At 45.9% G+C, this 18,689-nt stretch overlaps 1 protein-coding gene and 1 pseudogene across 9 annotated transcripts in view; both read right to left on the reverse strand.

The window, feature by feature from the left end:
* The window catches only part of SVOP (SV2 related protein), an 88,027-nt gene that overhangs the window by 22,891 nt on the left and 46,447 nt on the right, over positions 1-18,689 (reverse strand). For 6 of the 8 annotated variants that reach the window (XR_014251855.1, XM_082417498.1, XM_082417495.1 and 3 more), the window contains 4 exons: positions 13,756-13,819; positions 10,271-10,396; positions 8,293-8,421; positions 5,145-5,218 (listed from right to left, as the gene is read on the reverse strand). Coding sequence is in view for 7 of the 8 variants with exons in the window: in XM_082417498.1 (XP_082273624.1) it covers positions 5,145-5,218; positions 8,293-8,421; positions 10,271-10,396; positions 13,756-13,819 (393 nt within the window). In the remaining variant the exon portion in view is untranslated. The remainder of the gene's footprint in view (positions 1-5,144; positions 5,219-8,292; positions 8,422-10,270; positions 10,397-13,755; positions 13,820-18,689) is intronic. The other 2 variants (XM_082417496.1, XM_082417500.1) reach the window with 2 other exon arrangements.
* On the reverse strand, positions 1,992-5,138 carry LOC309639852 (guanine nucleotide-binding protein subunit alpha-12-like; annotated as a pseudogene). Its single transcript has 2 exons — positions 2,848-5,138; positions 1,992-2,452 (listed from the first exon to the last, which is right to left on the reverse strand). The product of its transcript is annotated as a guanine nucleotide-binding protein subunit alpha-12-like (transcript).

Consider the following 18,689-nt stretch of genomic DNA (forward strand, 5'->3'; position numbering starts at 1 on the left):
GAAATTAAAATAAAATAAAATAGAAAAGCCTAAGGTTTTGGAGAGAAAAGTGACTATAATCTATGTGTAGAAAGGCTGTAAATGGTTTCAGTTGACCTTGCAAAGAGCGATCTTCTTCTCGGATGCCGACCAATCACGGAATTGAGGGCCGGGAGCCTTGCAGGACTAAGACGTCCACTCAGCTCGCCGTGAAGACAGGGGAGCCCGGCCGCAGAGGGGGAGAGCGGGTCAGTTCTTGGCCGGGCAGGAGCCCCCGCCTAGGGCCGTCCCCCCCTGCTTCCCAGTCCGCTCGGCTTCCCTGTCTATACCAACTCGCTTCCGCCTCTGAAAGCAAACCAGCAACCGCGTCAGAAGGTTTAAAGGACAAACAGCGCTTGCCGACCGTACTGACCCCAACTCGCCAGCAAGCCTTTCAGACGGGCACCTCTACCCGCTACGCCGACCGCGAGGGCCGCCGCCTCCTCCGCCAGGGCCACGGGGAGTGCTTCCAGGCTGGTGAGGAAGGGCGTGGGTCCCGACACACGTGTGAGACCTGGAACCCGGCGGGCGAGGAGCGCTCTTGCCCCAGGACAGGGTCCTCTGAGCAGTGACAGCGGGGTCTCGGGCCGCCCTGACGCAGCCCATTGAGAATGTTCTTTTTCCTTTAAACCTCGGTCATCGGCCCCGACCCCGGGGCACATCCTTTCAGTTTATGAAGAGCCATAGGAAGCAGTACAAAAACAGCAACTTTTCTCCAGCCGAAAAAAAGAGCCGAACCCCCAGCAAACATCCACAGGAAGCTTTGAGCGCCCAGAGAGACAGGATTTCATGTTGTCTCCTCATTAAAACCCTGTGATAACAAGGCTGACTGAGAAGCAGTTTTTTTCCTCCCTTTCCTTCTGGGTCAGCATCTGCCACAAGATCCCTGTTTATCTGCTGGGTGAAGGCGAGCGAGCCACTCACCAGGGACACAGGACCGGGAACAGTGTGGCCTGGGGATGGGGCCCAGGGACGGTTACTAAACCACAGGAACATTCTGGTGCCACTGACAGAGGAAGCTTTTTTCTCTTTTAAATGCTAGGCAGAGTCCTCAACACGCCAGACACTTTTGAGTGGAGTCATACACAGCGGGGACCAGTTTGGAATGCAATGTATTTTTTACACAGTGAAAGACACCTGGACAGAGTAACCGGACAAGTTAACTGAGTGCAAGATTGACCAGCTCGCGTCAACATTCACAGCCTCTGCAGTTTCACTCAGAGGAGATCACGTCCGACAGTCTTCCTGCGACGTGTGTCTGTTAGTAGAAGCGAGAGACCTTGATGAGAACCTCGATTCTCGGCCGGCCACCGGAAGGCAGCGCGGAGCCCAGCGGCGTTAACGAAGGCTCTGCTGGCAATGCCGCCAGCTCTCGAAAGCCCCTGAGCGGAAAGGAGCTCTCCGCTTCCTCCAAAGAAGGAAAGGCTCCCCGCAGCCGACTGCAGGTGTCTCTCGGAGACAACGCCTCTGCAAGGCCAGTTGGTTTAAGTCTTGGGCGAGGGGCAGGGAGGGTGGGCACAGAGGCAGCAGGCACTGCCCTGTGCAGGGGGGAGGGGGCCGTTCACGGCAGCGTCCGTGTGCACACCTTCCACCCCGCGTCCTGTCGTGTCGTGGGGTGATCTGACAGGGCGGGAAGAAAGCGCAGGTTGTGGGGACATTAAGTCAAGTCCACACCGCCAGCTCTCACTCCCACCCTCTCATCTAACAGCCGGGACCCACTGGCACAAGAGACTTAAAACGCAACGCGCTCCCCTGGGGAGGTGGCGGGGACAGCCCGCGATTCACCTCCTTTCACCTCCTACAAACCTCCACCAGGCAACGCTCCTCACCAAGCACTCACGAGTTAGAGAGAAAAGCCATCTGCAAAGACGTCGGGTTTTGTGTTTCTGTCATTAAAGAAATGACATGCATATGCGTGCACACACACACAGTCCTCAATTACATTGTGTCAGAGAAGGAATAGTTTCTGTAAAAAGAAAGAAAGCTGTATTATTAGGCATTACACATTAATACCAAAGCGATCGCTGGGGTTTTCAGCAGTTTCACTAGTCCCCAGGATTCAGTAGCTAACATCAAAGTGTCACGTCGTTTGGCCTAGAGCGCGGCGGCGTGGTGGGTCTCACAGCATCCCTGAGCCAGGTGTTGAGGGCACGGATTCGGGAAACCTGCTCCGGGACACCGGGGAGATCTGGCCTGTGGCCGGCCAGGCTGCTCAAGGACCACAAGAGTGAGGGGCATCCTCTTTCATTGCAACATAATATTCTTTCAGGTTCTCTTGCAGGATGGTGTCCTTCACAGCATAAAACGTGAAGCGGATGTTCTCCGTGTCTATGGCAGTGTTGAGGTGGATTGCTGCGATTCCATCTCTTCCGGTTGAAATACTGGACCAGGTAGCACTGGACGTCCTCCAGCCTGTGGGGGTCGCCCTTGAAGTCTGGGAAGTGCTTCTTCTTCTTCTTTTTTTTTTTTTTAATAAATTTATTTATTTAATTTTGGCTGCATTGCGTCTTCGGTTGCTGTGTGTGGGCTTTCTCTAGTTGCGGCGAGCGGGGGCTGCTCTTCGTTGTGGTGCACGGGCTTCATCATCCCGGTGGCTTCTCTTGTTGCGGAGCTCGGGCTCTAGGCGTGGGGGCTTCAGTAGTTGTAGCACGCGGGCGTGGGGGCTTCAGTAGTTGTAGCACGCGGGCTCAGCAGTTGTGGCTCGCGGGCTCTAGAGCGCAGGCTCAGTAGTTGTGGCGCACGGGCTTAGTTGCTCCGCCGCATGTGGGATCTTCCCGGACCAGGGCTCGAACCCGTGTCCCCTGCATTGGCAGGCGGATTCTTAACCACTGTGCCACCAGGGAAGCCCTGGGAAGTGCTTCTTGATGCTGATGGTCTTCACTTTCTCCACCAGGAGGTCCATCTTGTTGAGGAACAGGATGATGGAGACAAAGAAGAGCTTGCTGTTAACAATGGTCTCAAAGATGTTCATGGACTCCGCCAGGCGGCTGGTGCGCCTGTCCTCCGTGAGGACCTGGTCGTACTCACTGGACGGGACCATGAACAGGATCAAGGTGATCCCATCAAAGCACTGGAACCACTTCTGGCGCTGAGACCGCTGGCCGCCCACATCCACCATCTTGAGAGGTATTTTTTTAATGACAAAGTCATGATCCACGATGCCCTTGGTGGCCTTCCTCGCCAGCAGGATGTCCTGCTTGCTAGGGAAAGTAATTCAGCTGGCCAATCCGGTCCAAGTTATCCAGGAAGTACTTCACTGATTCACCCAGCTGAAACTCCCTCCTCCGGCTGAAAGCTTCCCTGATGCCAGAATCCCTCCAGAGCGCGGTCAGAGCAGGTACATACAGCTGAAAGGCGGCAGACTCCACGGGCAGCCCTGCTTTGTTCTCAGAGGCCATGAGGAACATCCCCTGGTTCTCATTTTCAGAATACTGCCAAGGAACACCAAGCCTGTCTCGTGCATCAACCAGAACCCTTGAGCCCTTGAGGATGTTGTTGAAGATGGTGTCGCGGAACTCGAGAAGCGCGCTCTGGTCGAACTCGCGGCCGTGGACGATGCGCATCTGCTTGAGGAAGGCGGACCTGCCGCTCTCGCAGGGACCAGCGGCAGGATCCTGACGAGGCGCCGCACGGCGCGCAGCTCGCGGTCCAGCCCCGCGTAGATGTCCCGGCTGCGCCTGCGCTGCCCTGCCTTGCGCTCCGCATCGCGGGCGGCGCTGGCCTCGGGTGGCAGCAGGCGACGGCTGAGGGTCCGCACCGCACCGGACATGGCTGGTGAGGCCATGGACCCCGCGGCGGGCAAGGCGGCAGCCGGCCGCTCCCTCACGCCGCGTCCGCTGCCGCCGTCCCGAGGGCCCTCTGTCTGGCTCTTAAGTACAGTGGTTCTGTCCCCTGGCAAACCATCAGTCCAGCTACTTTTTTTTTTTTTTTTGGCTGCGTTGGGTCTTCGTTGCTGCGCGTGGGCTTTCTCTAGTTGCGGGGATCGGGGGCTACTCTTCCTTGCGGTGCGCAGGCTTCTCATTCCGGTGGCTTCTCTTGTTGCGGAGCACAGGCTCTAGGCGCGCAGGATTCAGTCGTTGTGGCACGCGGGCTCAGTAGTTGTGGCTCACGGGCTTAGTTGCTCTGCAGCATGTGGGATCTTCCGGGACCAGGGATCGAACCCGTGTCCCCTGCACTGGCAGGCGGATTCTTAACCACTGCGCCCCCAGCGAAGTCGCAATTTAGCTACTTTTTACTGTATGGTCACTTCTCGGTATCCGTGGGGGATGGGTTCCAGCACCCCCTGTGGATACCAAAATCCTTGGATGCTCAAGTCCCTCATATAAAATGGCATAGTATTTGCATATAACCTACACAATCCTCCCATATACTTCAAATCATCTCTAGATTACTTATAATACCTAATACAGTGTAAGTGCTATGTGAATAGTTGCTGGTGCACAGCAAATTCAAGTTTTGCTTTTTAGAACTTCCTGGAATTTTTTTTTTTCCATCTGTGGTTTGGTTGAATCCATGAACACGGAACCCGAAGCTAGGGAGGGCCACTTTTTTATCTTTAAAAGTGACTTCTGGGGGAGGGATGGACTGCGAGTTTGGGGTTGGTAGATGCAAATTATATCATATAGAATGGATGGACAACCAGGTCCTACTGTGTAATACATGGAACTGTATTCAATGTCCTGGGATAAACCATAATGGAAAAGAATACGAAAAAGAATGTATATATATATATGTATAACTGAGTCACTTTCCTGTACAGCAGAAATTAACACAACATTGTAAATCAACTATACTTCCGTAAGAATTAATTAATTAATTAAAGCAACTTCTGTCTATGGCCTGCAATTAAAGTTTTTCCTTAAAGCAGATACGCAAAGTTTCCTTTTAAAAGACATTTATCTGAGTAAAAAGTGAGTCAAATTTTAAAAAAGGCTAAGAAAATAATAGTATAGAAAATAATTTTAAAAGGCTAAGAAAATAATAATAACAGGATAACACACAAGTCAGGAAAGTGATGCTCAGTTTTGCAAATGTTGCTCAAGACGGAAGAGTTCTCTGTCCTCCAAGTTAAAACCCAAAACAGGGCGCAGAGGAGGGGGACCCGAGAATCAACAAACAGCTCTTACCATATAAACCACAGCAGCAAGGTTGTCCATCTAAAATGGGGTGTGAAGAGGTCCCTCATTTTGCCTCGGTCTTCCTGTTTCAAGACAAAGAATACCATTTACTGTCCTCCCCTGCGGATGTGTGGGCACCGGTTGGTAGCCTGAGACCAGTGGATACCTGAGGCTGGGAGGGAGGTTCCTGGTGGGCTGGACACTCACGTTCCGGGAACCCGGGACTCAGATGCACGGCGCTCAGCCCCCCAGCCCGGGGAGGCCTCCCGCCAGGACTCAGCAACGTCCAGAGGCAGAGACATTCCACACCCCACCCCAACCTGGAATCCTGGAGCCGGGAAGCAGGCCCCTCAGGCTTGGCCCCTGTGAGGCCGCTCGGGCGATCCCATGGACCAGGGAGCAAACAACCAGTCCAAGATGCCTCCCGCCATTTCACACCCTCCCCACCCAAAGCCAGCTCTAGGTCAAGGTGACAAAAATTTATGTGCTGAAAATCAGTTCACCAAAAGCCAACTTGCCAAAAGACCAATTAGCTAAATGACTCACTTGCCAATTTTATATAATTTACTAATTTATCAAATCTTTGCTTTACAATGTTCTATTTTAAAACATATATTCTGGTGGGGGGGAGGGATAAATCGGGAGATTGGGATTGACATATACACACTACTATATATAAAATAGGTAACTAATAAGGACCTACTATATAGCATAGGGAACTCTACTCAATACTCTGTAATGGCCTATATGGGAAAAGAATCTAAAAAATAGTGTATATATGTATATGTATAACTGATTCAGTTTGCTGTACACCTGAAACTAACACAACATTGTAAATCCATTATACTCCAATAAAAATTTTTTTAAAAAGCATCAACAAGAAAAATAATTTAAAAAATATATTCTATGACTGGGATTATCTTCTTAGATTTATTTAATGAACATATTATTCTTAGCAGTTTGAGAAGTGCTCACTTACTTAAACATGCTAAAAGTTTTTTTTAAAAAGATTATGGGGGCTTCCCTGGTGGCGCAGTGGTTGAGAATCCGCCTGCCAATGCAGGGGACACGGGTTCGAGCCCTGGTCTGGGAAGATCCACATGCCGCGGAGCAACTGGGCCCGTGCGCCACAACTACTGAAGCCTTTGCGCCTGGAGCCTGTGCTCCGCAACGGGAGGGGCCGCGATAGTGAGAGGCCCGCGCATCGCGATGAAGAGTGGCCACCGCTTGCCGCAACTGGAGAAAGCCCTCGCACAGGAACGAAGACCCAACACAGCCATAAATAAATAAATAAATAATAATTTAAAAGATTATGGGTTATAGGTGGTTTAATCTACCCATGAATATTGTCTTTGTGAACAAAAATATTTTGTAATATATTCTTGAATAAAAAGACTACTCATTAATATGCTTATTGAATATATTTGAGCATGCTTGTATTTATTGACTATATTTTAGAATAGATTCATTCATTAATATACTTAATGAATTCATTAATATAGTTATTGCGGGATATATTATATGTGTTAATATAAACACAGGAAAAATATATTCCTATGTATTGATATACGTATTAGCATATACATAGGAAAAATCTATTCCTATTTACTAAATATATTCAAAAAGAATAATCCTTAAAACACGTTTTTGGTAAACTGATACATTGGCAAGAAAAATTGGCTTTTGGAGAATTGGTCTGCTTTCTGGAAAATCCTTCTCTTCTCTTTTTGGTGATGGGGGATTCACCACCTTCTTGGAGCCTTCCTGGACCTGAGGGAACTCTCTCTCTGGGCCTGGCTGCTCCTGGCTGCATCAGCTATGCACCTGCCCCAGTGACCTCCATAAAGCAACAACAACAACAACAAAAAAAACAGGCCCCGCTGCTGGGTACCCTGGAACACAGAGAGGCCCCTGCGGCAGCAGCTCCTTTCCAAAGAGAAGCCCACAGCTGGAGCATCCAGGCTTGCCACTGTCACTTTGCAACACACATTTGAAATCACTGTATGCTTTCTCCATCCAGAGCATCTTCCCACAGGAGGGACGGGGGAGAATGCAGTCCCTCCCCAAAGGCAACTAAATGAGCCTCCTGCACCCCAGACTCTCTGGGATGCCCCCTACCCCAACCCTGTGCTTCCCAAAGCAGATCTGGGGTATGTCTCCTGGTTTCTATGTTGTCAGACCCTGCCTAGCACTTCCTCTCAATCTGGTGAAATTCCATTCAGTTCTTTTTGCCTAATATAGAAACAATCAGAAAAATGATATTATTTAAAAAAAAAATAGGGCTTCCCTGGTGGCGCAGTGGTTAAGAATCCGCCTGCCAATGCAGGAGACATGGGTTCAAGTTCCCTGGTCTGGGAAGACCCCACATGCCGCGGAGCAACTAAGCCCATGCGCCACAACTACTGAGCCCGCGTGCCACAACTACGGAAGCCTGCAGACCTAGAGCCTGTGCTCCGCAGCAAGAGAAGCCACCGCAATGAGAAGCCCGCGCACCACAACGAAGAGTAGCCTCCGCTCGCCACAACTACAGAAAGCCCGCTGCAGCAACAAAGACCCAATGCAGCCAAAAATAAATAAATAAACTTATAAATAATAATAATAATAATTTCCTCGTAGGGTCTGTGGTTTGCTTAAGGGTATTTGTGATGTTTCTCTAAGCCACGTGGCTGATTCTTGAGGGCAGGGACTGCAGCCTTTAATCTGGCTCCCTTCTCCCCACTTGCACCTGCAGTAAGTGCTCATCAATTTGTAGTGTGGGGGATTCCCTGATGGTGTTGCCTGGGGAGCGATGCACCATCCATTAAGGATGTCTACACAGGGGCGGTTTGGTGTCTTGGGTCTAAGTCTATCGTGGCACTTTCTAATGTGATTTTATTGTCAAGCCTTTGCCGATCAATCACATTTGCTAATCAGACTTCATGGGTGTTGAAAGATGAAACTGAAGCAGGAGTAGTTGCGGGACCCATTATGGGACATTATATTACATTTCTCTAATCACTTCTCCAGGTGGTACTTTTAGGACTTGGCAGTGAAAATACACAGACTGAGGTTGCCAAATTCCTTTTGCAGATCCTGCCCACTGCACCCCTCACCCACTCACATGCACATGCTCCCAGCACGTGCAGCAACATGCACAGTCAGTCCGCCAGGCACTGACCTGTCTGGAGATGATGAGTTTCCCCAGAGGCATGGGGGCTCCGTTTTCTGTGGCTATCCTCTTTAAGGTGGCGATGGCCTTTTCCTGGTTTCCGGACAGCACATCATACCTTGCACTCTCTGGCAGCCACTATGAGGACAGGAGACCGAGATGTGGCCAGTTAGGGCAGAACAGAATGCTCGGTCACAGCCATACACTCTCATGTGTGTGTGGAGTCCTTAAGGCCGGAGGCTCTGGGGCCAGAAGCCTGGCTTCAAATCCTGGCACTGCCATTGATTATAATGGCTCTGTGACCTTGAGCAATAACTTGACCTCTCTGTGCCTCCACTTCCTCATCCATAAAATGGGGATAATAATAGAACCTCCCTCTTAGGGTTGTTGAGAGGATTAAATGGGATAATCCAGACAAAGTGCTTAGCACAGTGCCTGGAATGGGTTAATATATCTGTTCCTGTTGCCGTTGCTATTACTGTAATTTGGTGCTGCTGAGTTGCAGGTGACAGCTGAATTAAATTAAGACTGCCACCAAAAAAGAAAAAAAGTCCACCACTCTCACCATCATCATCATTATCCCTATCTCTCAAGAAACTACCTGTGTTTAGAATCGTCTTGCAAACTCAGTCTAAGAGACAGAAAGAAATCAGAAAGACCTTTAGGCCTACTAGAGTCCCAACCCCAAGTGACGAGATAGAGATCTCTCCATAAAACAAAGCAACAGCAATCTGTGAAATGAGAGAGTATGAGACTTGGAGTCAGAAGATTTGGTTCAAATGAGTTCTACTGTTTATTTGCCGTGTGTCTTTTGACAAGTCAATCAACCTTTCTGGGCCTCAGTTTCCTCATCAGTAAAATGAGAATATAGCAGAGATTGCTAGCATCCATTAAAATTCATGCTTCCCTTTCCATAGTATAGAGTTGTCCTTGGATATGGCTGCCCAGCCAGAAACTACATTTCCCAGCACCTCTTGCATCTAGGCATGGCCATGTGACATGCTCTCACCAATGGCACGAGAGCAGAATATTCCTGGCCAAGTTATTTAAGTATACATCTCTACCTGCCCTTCTTCAGTCTACATGTAGAAGATTCCAAAGCCCTAGACAGTGGCAGAGATACAAGCTGGAAGGAATCCTGGGTCCAGAATCACACTTGTCAAATAGAAGCACCCATTCTGGACTGTTCTGTGAGTGAGAAATAAACTCTTATTGTGTTAAGTTACTGAATGTGTAGGCTTTGTTACAGCAGCTGGTATCATCCTAACTAATATAGGGGTTCATCATAGTCCTACCTCCTGTGGTTACTGGGAGGAATAAATATGATAATGCATATAAACAGCCTGGCATAGGGCCTGCTACACTGTTATGCTAAGTAATTATTAATACCTATTGTCATTACCAGTAATTATTATGTTATTTATCATAGATGAGACCTACCTCCCTACAGGCTTATTTTGGGGCCCACTGGCTGTAAAGCATTTCATGGATGTGGTCTTCACATGAAATGATAAACGTGTGGTCTGATCTCGCTGTGTGTGGGGGGTAGTTTATGCAGAGATGAGACGGAGGGATCATTTGAGCCCTTGGACCCAGCCATGCCTGAAGCCAGATATTTAATATTCTATCATATGTCTCTTTCACTCAAGCCAGTTTGAACTGGGTTTTGTCACTTGCAACTTAAGAATCCCAACTATTCCAAATACACTCACCTTAAGTGTAGCTCTTGTAGTGTGGGGAGAGGGAGCAAGGTATCCCCCATCCCCTTGATATCTCCCTCAAGAATATCCCAGCAGTGTCTACCTGGAGGAAACCCAACACCCCATACTGGGCCCACCCCAGGCCCTGTTCATTTGTCTCATTTCCTGATTAAAAGAAATAATCTTAAAAGTGGCTTTGGTGCCCTCCTCCACACCCTCCCCACCAAAATATAATGAACGGCAGGAGACCAAGTAACAAAGGCTGAGATGTCTTAAAGGATACCTACAAAACACAGAACAGCAAAGAGGAGGAGTGGGACAGCCGAGAGGATGAGCAGCCAACGCCAGCCCAGGCTGGGCATCACAAACACAGCCAGGACCACCTCGAACACTGTCCCGATGGCCCAAAACACCTGGCATGGGAGAATGGGGGTCAGTAATGGGGCAGCATTGGTCAACACAGTGAGCGATTTCAGGATCATTGTAGACAACGTTATCCGTGTGCGTAAGGGGGTCCTTGGGGGCCAGGAAAGTCAGGATGGCCATCACTTTTCCTGTGGCTCATATGGTTCGGCCAGGGCCTCCATGTTGTCTATCTCCTGAGGGTACCACCCACACTGTATGATATTTGCATGGTGCCCACTGGAGTGTGCAATGTGGCAGCTCTGGTTAAGGAGATCAATATGATCAATACTGTGTGAGGCCAGTAGAGTAGTGGACACATTGGTTTTTGTCTACTCACATCCATCTCCCTTGCCCAGCAGTGCCCCGGTATCCTTTATCAGCATTGTCTCTCCCCTGTGGGGCTGAATATCTTCTGTCTGCTTCTCTGAATCACATTCCATCCTTTTCCACCTTGCTCTTTGTATGGACTGCATCCACAGTCCCCCTGTCCTCTGGCTTCACATTGGGTGCAGCCAATGGGGAGCCCCACAGGAGATGGGGAGGAAAGAGGGATTGGGGTGCTTATTCCTCTGGCTTCTTCTCTGCAGGGTGGTCATGGGCTGGCTGCATCCCTTGGCTGAAGGTCACAGCTCCTTTCCAAGAGCCTTTGCCATACAACTCTCTCTTTCTCTCTCTCTCTCTCTCTCTCTCTGGGCTGCTAATTACTCTCTCCCTTTGCCCCTTCAGGGACCTTATAAATAGTCCCTTTATGAAACCCTCTTCAGCCAAAGCAATCTTGAGGGAAAAAAATGGAGCTGGAGGAATCAGACTCCCTGACTTCAGACTATACTACAAAGCTACAGTCATCAAGACAATATGGTACTGGCACAAAAACAGAAATATAGATCAATGGAACAGGATAGAAAACCCTGAGATAAAGCCACGCACCTATGGTTAACTAATCTATGACAAAGGAGGCAAGGATGTACAATGGAGAAAAGACAGTCTCTTCAATAAGTGGTGCTGGGAAAACTGGACAGCTACATGTAAAAGAATGAAATTAGAACACTCCCTAACACCATACACAAAAATAAACTCAAAATGGATTAAACACCTAAATGTAAGACTGGACACTATAAAACTCTTAGAGGAAAACATAGGAAGAACACTCTTTGACATAAATCACAGCAAGATCTTTTTTGACCCACGTCCTAGAATAATGGAAATAAAAACAAAAATAAACAAATGGGACCTCATGAAACTTAAAAGCTTTTGCTTTTAAGCAAAAGCAAACTATAAACCGCAAAGGAAACTATAAACAAGACGAAAAGACAACCCTCAGAATGGGAGAAAATATTTGCAAACAAATCAACGGACAAAGGATTAATCTCCAAAATATAAAAACAGCTCATGCAGCTCAATATTAAAAAAACAACCAACCCAATCAAAAAATGGGCAGAAGACATTTCTCCAAAGAAGACATACAGATGGCCAAGAGGCACATGAAAAGCTGCTCAACATCACTAATTATTAGAGAAATGCAAATCAAAACTACAATGAGATATCACCTCACACTGGTTAGAATGGGCATCATCAGAAAATGTACAAACAACAAATGCTGGAGAGGGTGTGGAGAAAAGGGAACCCTCTTGACTGTTGGTGGGAATGGAAATTGATACAGCCACTATGGAGAACAGCATGGAGGTTCCTTAAAAAACTAAACATAGAATTACCATATGACCCAGCAATCCCACTCCTGGGCATATACCCAGAGAAAACCATAATTCAAAAAGACACATGCACCCCAATGTTCATTGCAGTACTATTGACAATAGCCAGGTCATGGAAGCAACCTAAATGCCCATCGACAGACGAATGGATAAAGAAGATGTGTCACATATATACAATGGAATATTACTCAGCCATAAAGAGGAACAAAATTGGGTCATTTGTAGAAATGAGGATGGACCTAGAGACTGTCATACAGAGTGAAGTAACTCAGAAAGAGAAAAACAAATATCATATATTAACGCATACATGTGAAATCTAGAAAAATGCTACAGATGAACCGGTTTGCAAGGCAGAAACAGAGACAGAGATATAGAGAACAAACGTATGGACACCAAGGGGGGAAAGCGGGGGTGGTGGTGGGGGGATGAATGGGGAGATTGGGATTGACATATTATACACCAACATGTATAAAATAGATAACTAATAAGAACATGGTGTATAAAAAATAAAATTAAATTAAAAAAAAAAAAAAGAAAAGAAACCCTCTTCAAATTATCCTAATGTGAGTATGTTGTTTCCTGCTGCAACCCTGAGTCTACAACTATTGTCCATTCCAAAACATCGTCCTTCATCTTCTCCATCTGGGAGCCCCCAGGAGCCTTCCTAAATCCCCTTTTGCTTAAAGTAACCACAGTCCATTTCAATTGCTGACAACCAGAGGGACAGTCAAAATGGCTAACAATTTATAGCACTGACCAATCAGAGTGGACACCATACAGTACTGGCCAATCAGAATGAACCCTGGTCACACACCACCCCCAACCCTCACCAGATTTTAGTTGCTGCATCATGGGGAGCTCTAGGGAGTCCTTAGAAAGGACAGGGTGTCAGACAATGAGGGCCAGTCAGGGTTCAGGATCAGCTGGCAGATGCATTTCAATATTTAAACTGGTTCATCCACACCAGTGTGGACCAGCTGACTACCACCCTGATTGGTCAGGAGTAGACACAGTCAGGATGCTTAAGTTGGGCTGTGGCGTCAGTGTGATCAATACTGTCATGTAATCATGGTGATTAGGGACAGTCGTGACTGTGGACCTCAGTGTCCAGCAGGGACAAATAATACTGCCACTGCATGGAGGAGGGCTGTTGGGCAGCTATGTATTTGCCTTGAGATCTTCCAGATCATGGTTGGAAAATGGGTCACAGGACCCTGGCAGAGGGAGTGCTTGAGAGGGACTGGATGGTCCAAGAGAGTTTTAAGGCAGCCTACTCGCCACAGATGTGTCCATGAATGGCGATCTCACACAAGACACGAGTCAATCTGGTGCAGGGGCAGGAGTTTGGTCCACTCAAGCTACAATGTTCAGCACCAACTTTCAGATAAAAGTCATTTCTAGTTCAGGAAGGACATACTACCTGCCTGCTACCATTTTTTTTCAGGGATGGTAGATTGAATTTCTTGTCAATGGAAGAATTTATCTATATTGCAAAACAACCATGTTGAAATCAACATAAATGATCCATTTAAATCCTTGCATAATGGATCTGTTATATTTTTCTTAAACTCCTTTTCCTTGTCCTATGGCTCAAGACACCTGGGAATCTCCTGCTCAGAGACTGAGTAATATCCAGAATCCCAGACCATCCTCCTTACCTCAATCAGCAAAATACACTTAGCTCTGGCTTTCATGGGAAGGAACTCAGCATAGAGCGTCACCCTGGGAATGCAAAAGACAGAGAGGGCGTTAAGGTCGGGACTGAGTGGGAAGATTGCTATGGTTTTCTGAATTTCTCGGCCAACTTTCCTCCAAGGGTGGTCTGTGGACCACTTAGATCAGGATTTCTGGGGATGATGGCTAAATATGCAGATCCCCAGGGTCCATACCAGACCTTCAGAAACAGACTCTCAGGGGTGGGGTCCTGGCATCAGCATTTTTAACCAACTCCCCCCCGCCACCCCATATGATTCTCAAATTTAGTACCTACTATCATTGAGCATTCCCCAAAACCCAGTAAATGTAGGTGAAAAAAGAGTGGTGGGATGATGGGCAACTTCAATCTAGAACCGTTCCTTAGATTCTCCCTATCACTCAAGTCCTGAATAGTCTTGGAGTAGAGACCTTTCATATGGCAGGAGGCCCCTCATCCCGGGTCCATCTGATGTCTCCTTGTGACTAGACTCAGCCCATGTCTTCTTGGCAAGAACCTCACAGAAATGATGCTGAACTCTTCCCAGTGCCTCACACTGGGGACATGACGTCAAGTAGTCCCATCATTGGTGATATTAACTTTCATGACCAGGTCAAGTTTTCTGATAAGATATTTCCATCCTAAAGTTATCAATTTTCCATTTGTGATTAAGAAGTACTTTATGGGGGAACATTCAGAGATTATGTCAATATCCTGCTCCCCATAGAACCTCTACTCACCAGCTTTAGCATTCCATCTTTTGACTATTTCTGCCTGAATCAACCACCACTATGATGACAAGTTGTATTTATTATTTCCGTAACTCCTTCTACATTTATTGGTTGACATTCTACTGTAAGGAAGAGCTTTCTTTTCTCCTGCCTCATCCATCTATCCATCCATCTATCTATCTACCCACCTATCCATTCATTTCATCAGTATGGACTTGTGGATTCCTGTTGTATTCAATGGGTTGTAATCCATTGCTGCCTTTATTATTTTGATGCTCAGACTGTCCCAGATCTGGTCAGTGGAAGCCCTTTCAAGCTGATTCCTATGTCTTTTTGACATGTCTCCATCATTCCTTGAGCTCTTTCTTACTTTCTTGTACAAAAAGATGTCCAGGCTCATCTAGTACTTTCTTTGCCCCAACCATGGGGTCAGTCATTTTTCTAAGAAGTCCTGGTTCCTTTTGGCAGAGGATGGTGTTTAGAAACCAAGATCTGAGTGCTCAGTGTGCTCATGCTGTGGGGGTTTCCATTGCTTCTAGGCCCTCCCAGTGGACACAGCTAAGATATCTACCATCTATCTATCTATCTATCTATCTATCTATCTATCTATCATCTATTCATCCATCCTTTCTCGGGGTGTCTATATTTCTCACTCTCTCTCTCTTCCCACATGCACACCATATGTCTATATCTATTTCTATATCTATCTGTGTATATGTATTTTTAAAAACAATGAGTTCATACTGATACTTTCAATACCAGTCCAACACTTTAGGATTCTTTCTAACCTTTAAATTTCCATTTTTGTAATTTTCTTTTCCAACATTGAGAATTCCCTGTCTCATGATCCTCAAAATATCTCTCATCTGCTCAATCAATTCACTTGTTTACTCAATGTAACAAATGTCCCAACCATATTGGCTGCCTCCTCCGTCTACCTCCACATCCTCCTCCCCTCCCTTTCACTTGCTCAGTTAATGGGCACACTGGGAAGAAAAGGCAACTTCTAAACTACTCCCCATGCTCCCTTCCACTGTGCTAGGAAGATAAGCCCTTCTCTTTCCCCTCATCTCCCACCTAAGCCAGACAACCGAGCTGCTAGATGACCTCATGTTACTTACTCTCTTGGCTCCTCATAAGGGAGGAGGGGTAGAGGGAGGCTTATTTCCATTAACCCTTTTGAGGCAGATGGTGCATCTAGATCTCCTGGGATCTCTTTACTAGATCATGGGGCCCACCTACCAGATGCTGTTTCTAACAGCTCATACCTGCAACCCTCTCTTAGGATTGCTTTTGAGTAATTGGAGTTGCCTCACCCCAGAGATATCTGGGAGTTATGCCCTTTCTCTCCAGGGCAGGCTGAAGACTAGTGTTGGGTACAAAAGGCTCATTCCCTGCCTCAAGGTGGGACAGACCCTATGAGACAATGAATACTCCAGAGCTCCCTATGGGATCAAGCTGAGTCTAGATGTCACCTGAAACCATATCCTTGCTTAATTTCTTCCCTTCACCTTTCTTGCCTCTTTCCCTCTTTTACAGGCTCCTCCGTAGAGCATTCCCTGAATAAATTACCTGTACAAAAATCTCTGCCTCAGTCTGTCTGCTTCTTTGAAACCCAACCCATGACACCTTTCCCTGCAAAGCATCTATCTTTTTAAATGTTGGCCTCAGCAATACCATTAAGATTTAGAAATAGTTCTATCACTGGTAAAAGTCTTTCTTAGGGTTATGATAAAAGATGCCTCTGTCCAGAGAAGGGAGAATTCTCAGGAGCCTCAGAGGGATAGCTAGGGCTTTAGTAGTTCAGATATACTCTATGTAGAGAAAAGCATGGAGAAAAAGTCAATGTCATTTAGTCTTACTTCGCAGTGCGTTTTAGTAAATCCTCTCTCTCTGTTTTGGTGTTCTGTCTCTTTCTCTCTCTCTTTTCTTCATCTCTCTCTGTCTCTCTGTTTGAATCCCTATCTGAGATCATATTCAAGAATTTTGAACCCTATTTTTATTGACTTTATAAATAGTATTTCCATGCCATTTTAAATCCTCTTACACACATATATTCTATCATATTCATGAACCATATTTTCCTTAATAATAGCTACCTTTTATTGAGGATCTACTATGTGCCCAAACATTCTTCTAGATATTGTACATGAATTATCTCACTCAATAAATGCTGCAAGTCAATGGGGTAGGTAATTATAATTCCCATTGTGTGTGTGTATCTTTAATCCCTATTTTCATCTTTATATCTGTGTCAGATAAGTTGTTATTTGACCAGGATCACGTAGCTAGTAAGTTGGTAGGTAGAAGAGTCAAAATTTTAACCTAGGTCTGTCTATATTATGCAGCCCATCACTCGCTTCCCTATTTGGGTGGTTTCACAATTATAAACAATACTTCAATAAGCATCTTTCGTCTTAAATCTTTGTTTGAATGTGGTTTCCTTAGGGTAGATTCCTGTAAAAGAATTTGAGTCAAAGGGTACACATTTTAAGGCTTTTGATATATATCACCAAATTGGTTCCTAAAAAAGTTGTTCCAATTTATAGTCCTACAAGTGCCTCTCTCAACAAAAACCATGAGGAATTTCATTCACTCAGCTCTGAGAATGGAGACCAATTGCAGTGGTTGTAAAAGATTACAGTGATTACCATGAATGACTTTGAAATTTTATTCTATTCTCCAAATGGTGTGCTTATATTATTTTAAGAACATGAATACTGATAATAAAATAAGAAGCATGTTTACATTTTCCCCACCAAATTAAAATCAAATTACTAACCATGAAAAAAATGTGCAGTAGCATATTCTAACGGCAAAGCTAATCCTGTCCTTAGATTTCAAGGATTTGTTTTTATAATGAACTTACAACATGTAGTCTTTTTTTCTTTTTTAGGCACAGAATTAGTATATGAACGCATTCTCATTGTAAATAATTTAGCAGTATGCAAGAATACAGAGTGTATGATGAACCTTCCTCTTCCTCCTCACCCGTTTCCATTCCCCTACCCCAAAGCCATGACTAATAGCAGTTTGCTTTGCAACCTTCCAGCCCCTTTTCTATGTAAATGAATATATAAATTTAAAACTGAATAGACATTTTTCCAAAGAAGACATAACGGATGGCAACAGGTGCATGAAAAGACGTTCAACATCACAAATCATCAGGGAAATGCAAATCAAAACCGCAATGAGCTATCACCTCACACCTGTCAGAATGGCTATCATCAAAAAGACAACAAATAACAAGCGTTGGCAAGGATGTAGGGAAAAGAGAACCCTCGTGCACTGTGGGTGGGAATGTAATTTGGTGCAGCCACTATGGAAAACAGTATGGAGGTGCCTCAAAAAATTAAAAATAGAACTACCATATGCCAGCAATTCCACTCCTGGGTATTCATCTGAAGAAAATGAAAACACTAATTCGAAAAGACACATACACCCCTATGTTCATTGCAGCATTATTTACAGTAGCCAAGATGTGGAAGCAACCTAAGTGTCCATCAACAGATAAATGGATAAAGAAGATGTGGCATTTATATCAATATATATATATACACAATAGAAAACAATGAGTTCATACTGATACTTTCAATACCAGTCCAACACTTTAGGATTCTTTCTAACCTTTAAATTTCCATTTTTGTAATTTTCTCCACAAAAAAGAATGAAATCTTGCCATTTGCGACAACATGGATGAACCTAGAGGGTATTATGCTAAGAGAAATAAGTCAGACAGAGAAAGACAAATGCTGTATGATTTCACTCACATGTGGAATCTAAAAACCAAAACAAATGAACAAACATAACAAGACAGAAACAGAGTCACAGATACAGTACAGAGAATAGACAGGTGGTTCCTGGGGCCGTGGGGAGGGGAGGCGAGGAGAGAATTAGGTGAAGGACGTGAAGAGGCACAAACTCGAGCTGCAAAATAAATGAGTCACAGGGATGAAATGTACAGTATGGGGAATATATGCTGGAATTAATTATATAATAATAACAGTAATAATAAATTTAAGCAACATAGTATCTTTCTCTTTTTTTCCCTTCCCTTCCCCTCCCTCCCTCCCTCCCTCCCTCCCCTCCTTCCTTCCCTCCCTCCCTCCCTCCCCTCCTTCCTTCCCTCCCTCCCTCCCTCCCTCCCTTCCATCCCTTCTTCTCACAC

The sequence above is a fragment of the Balaenoptera physalus genome, assembly GCF_965194825.1.
Source record: "Balaenoptera physalus genome assembly, chromosome: 12".
NCBI classification, from domain to species: domain Eukaryota; kingdom Metazoa; phylum Chordata; class Mammalia; order Artiodactyla; family Balaenopteridae; genus Balaenoptera; species Balaenoptera physalus.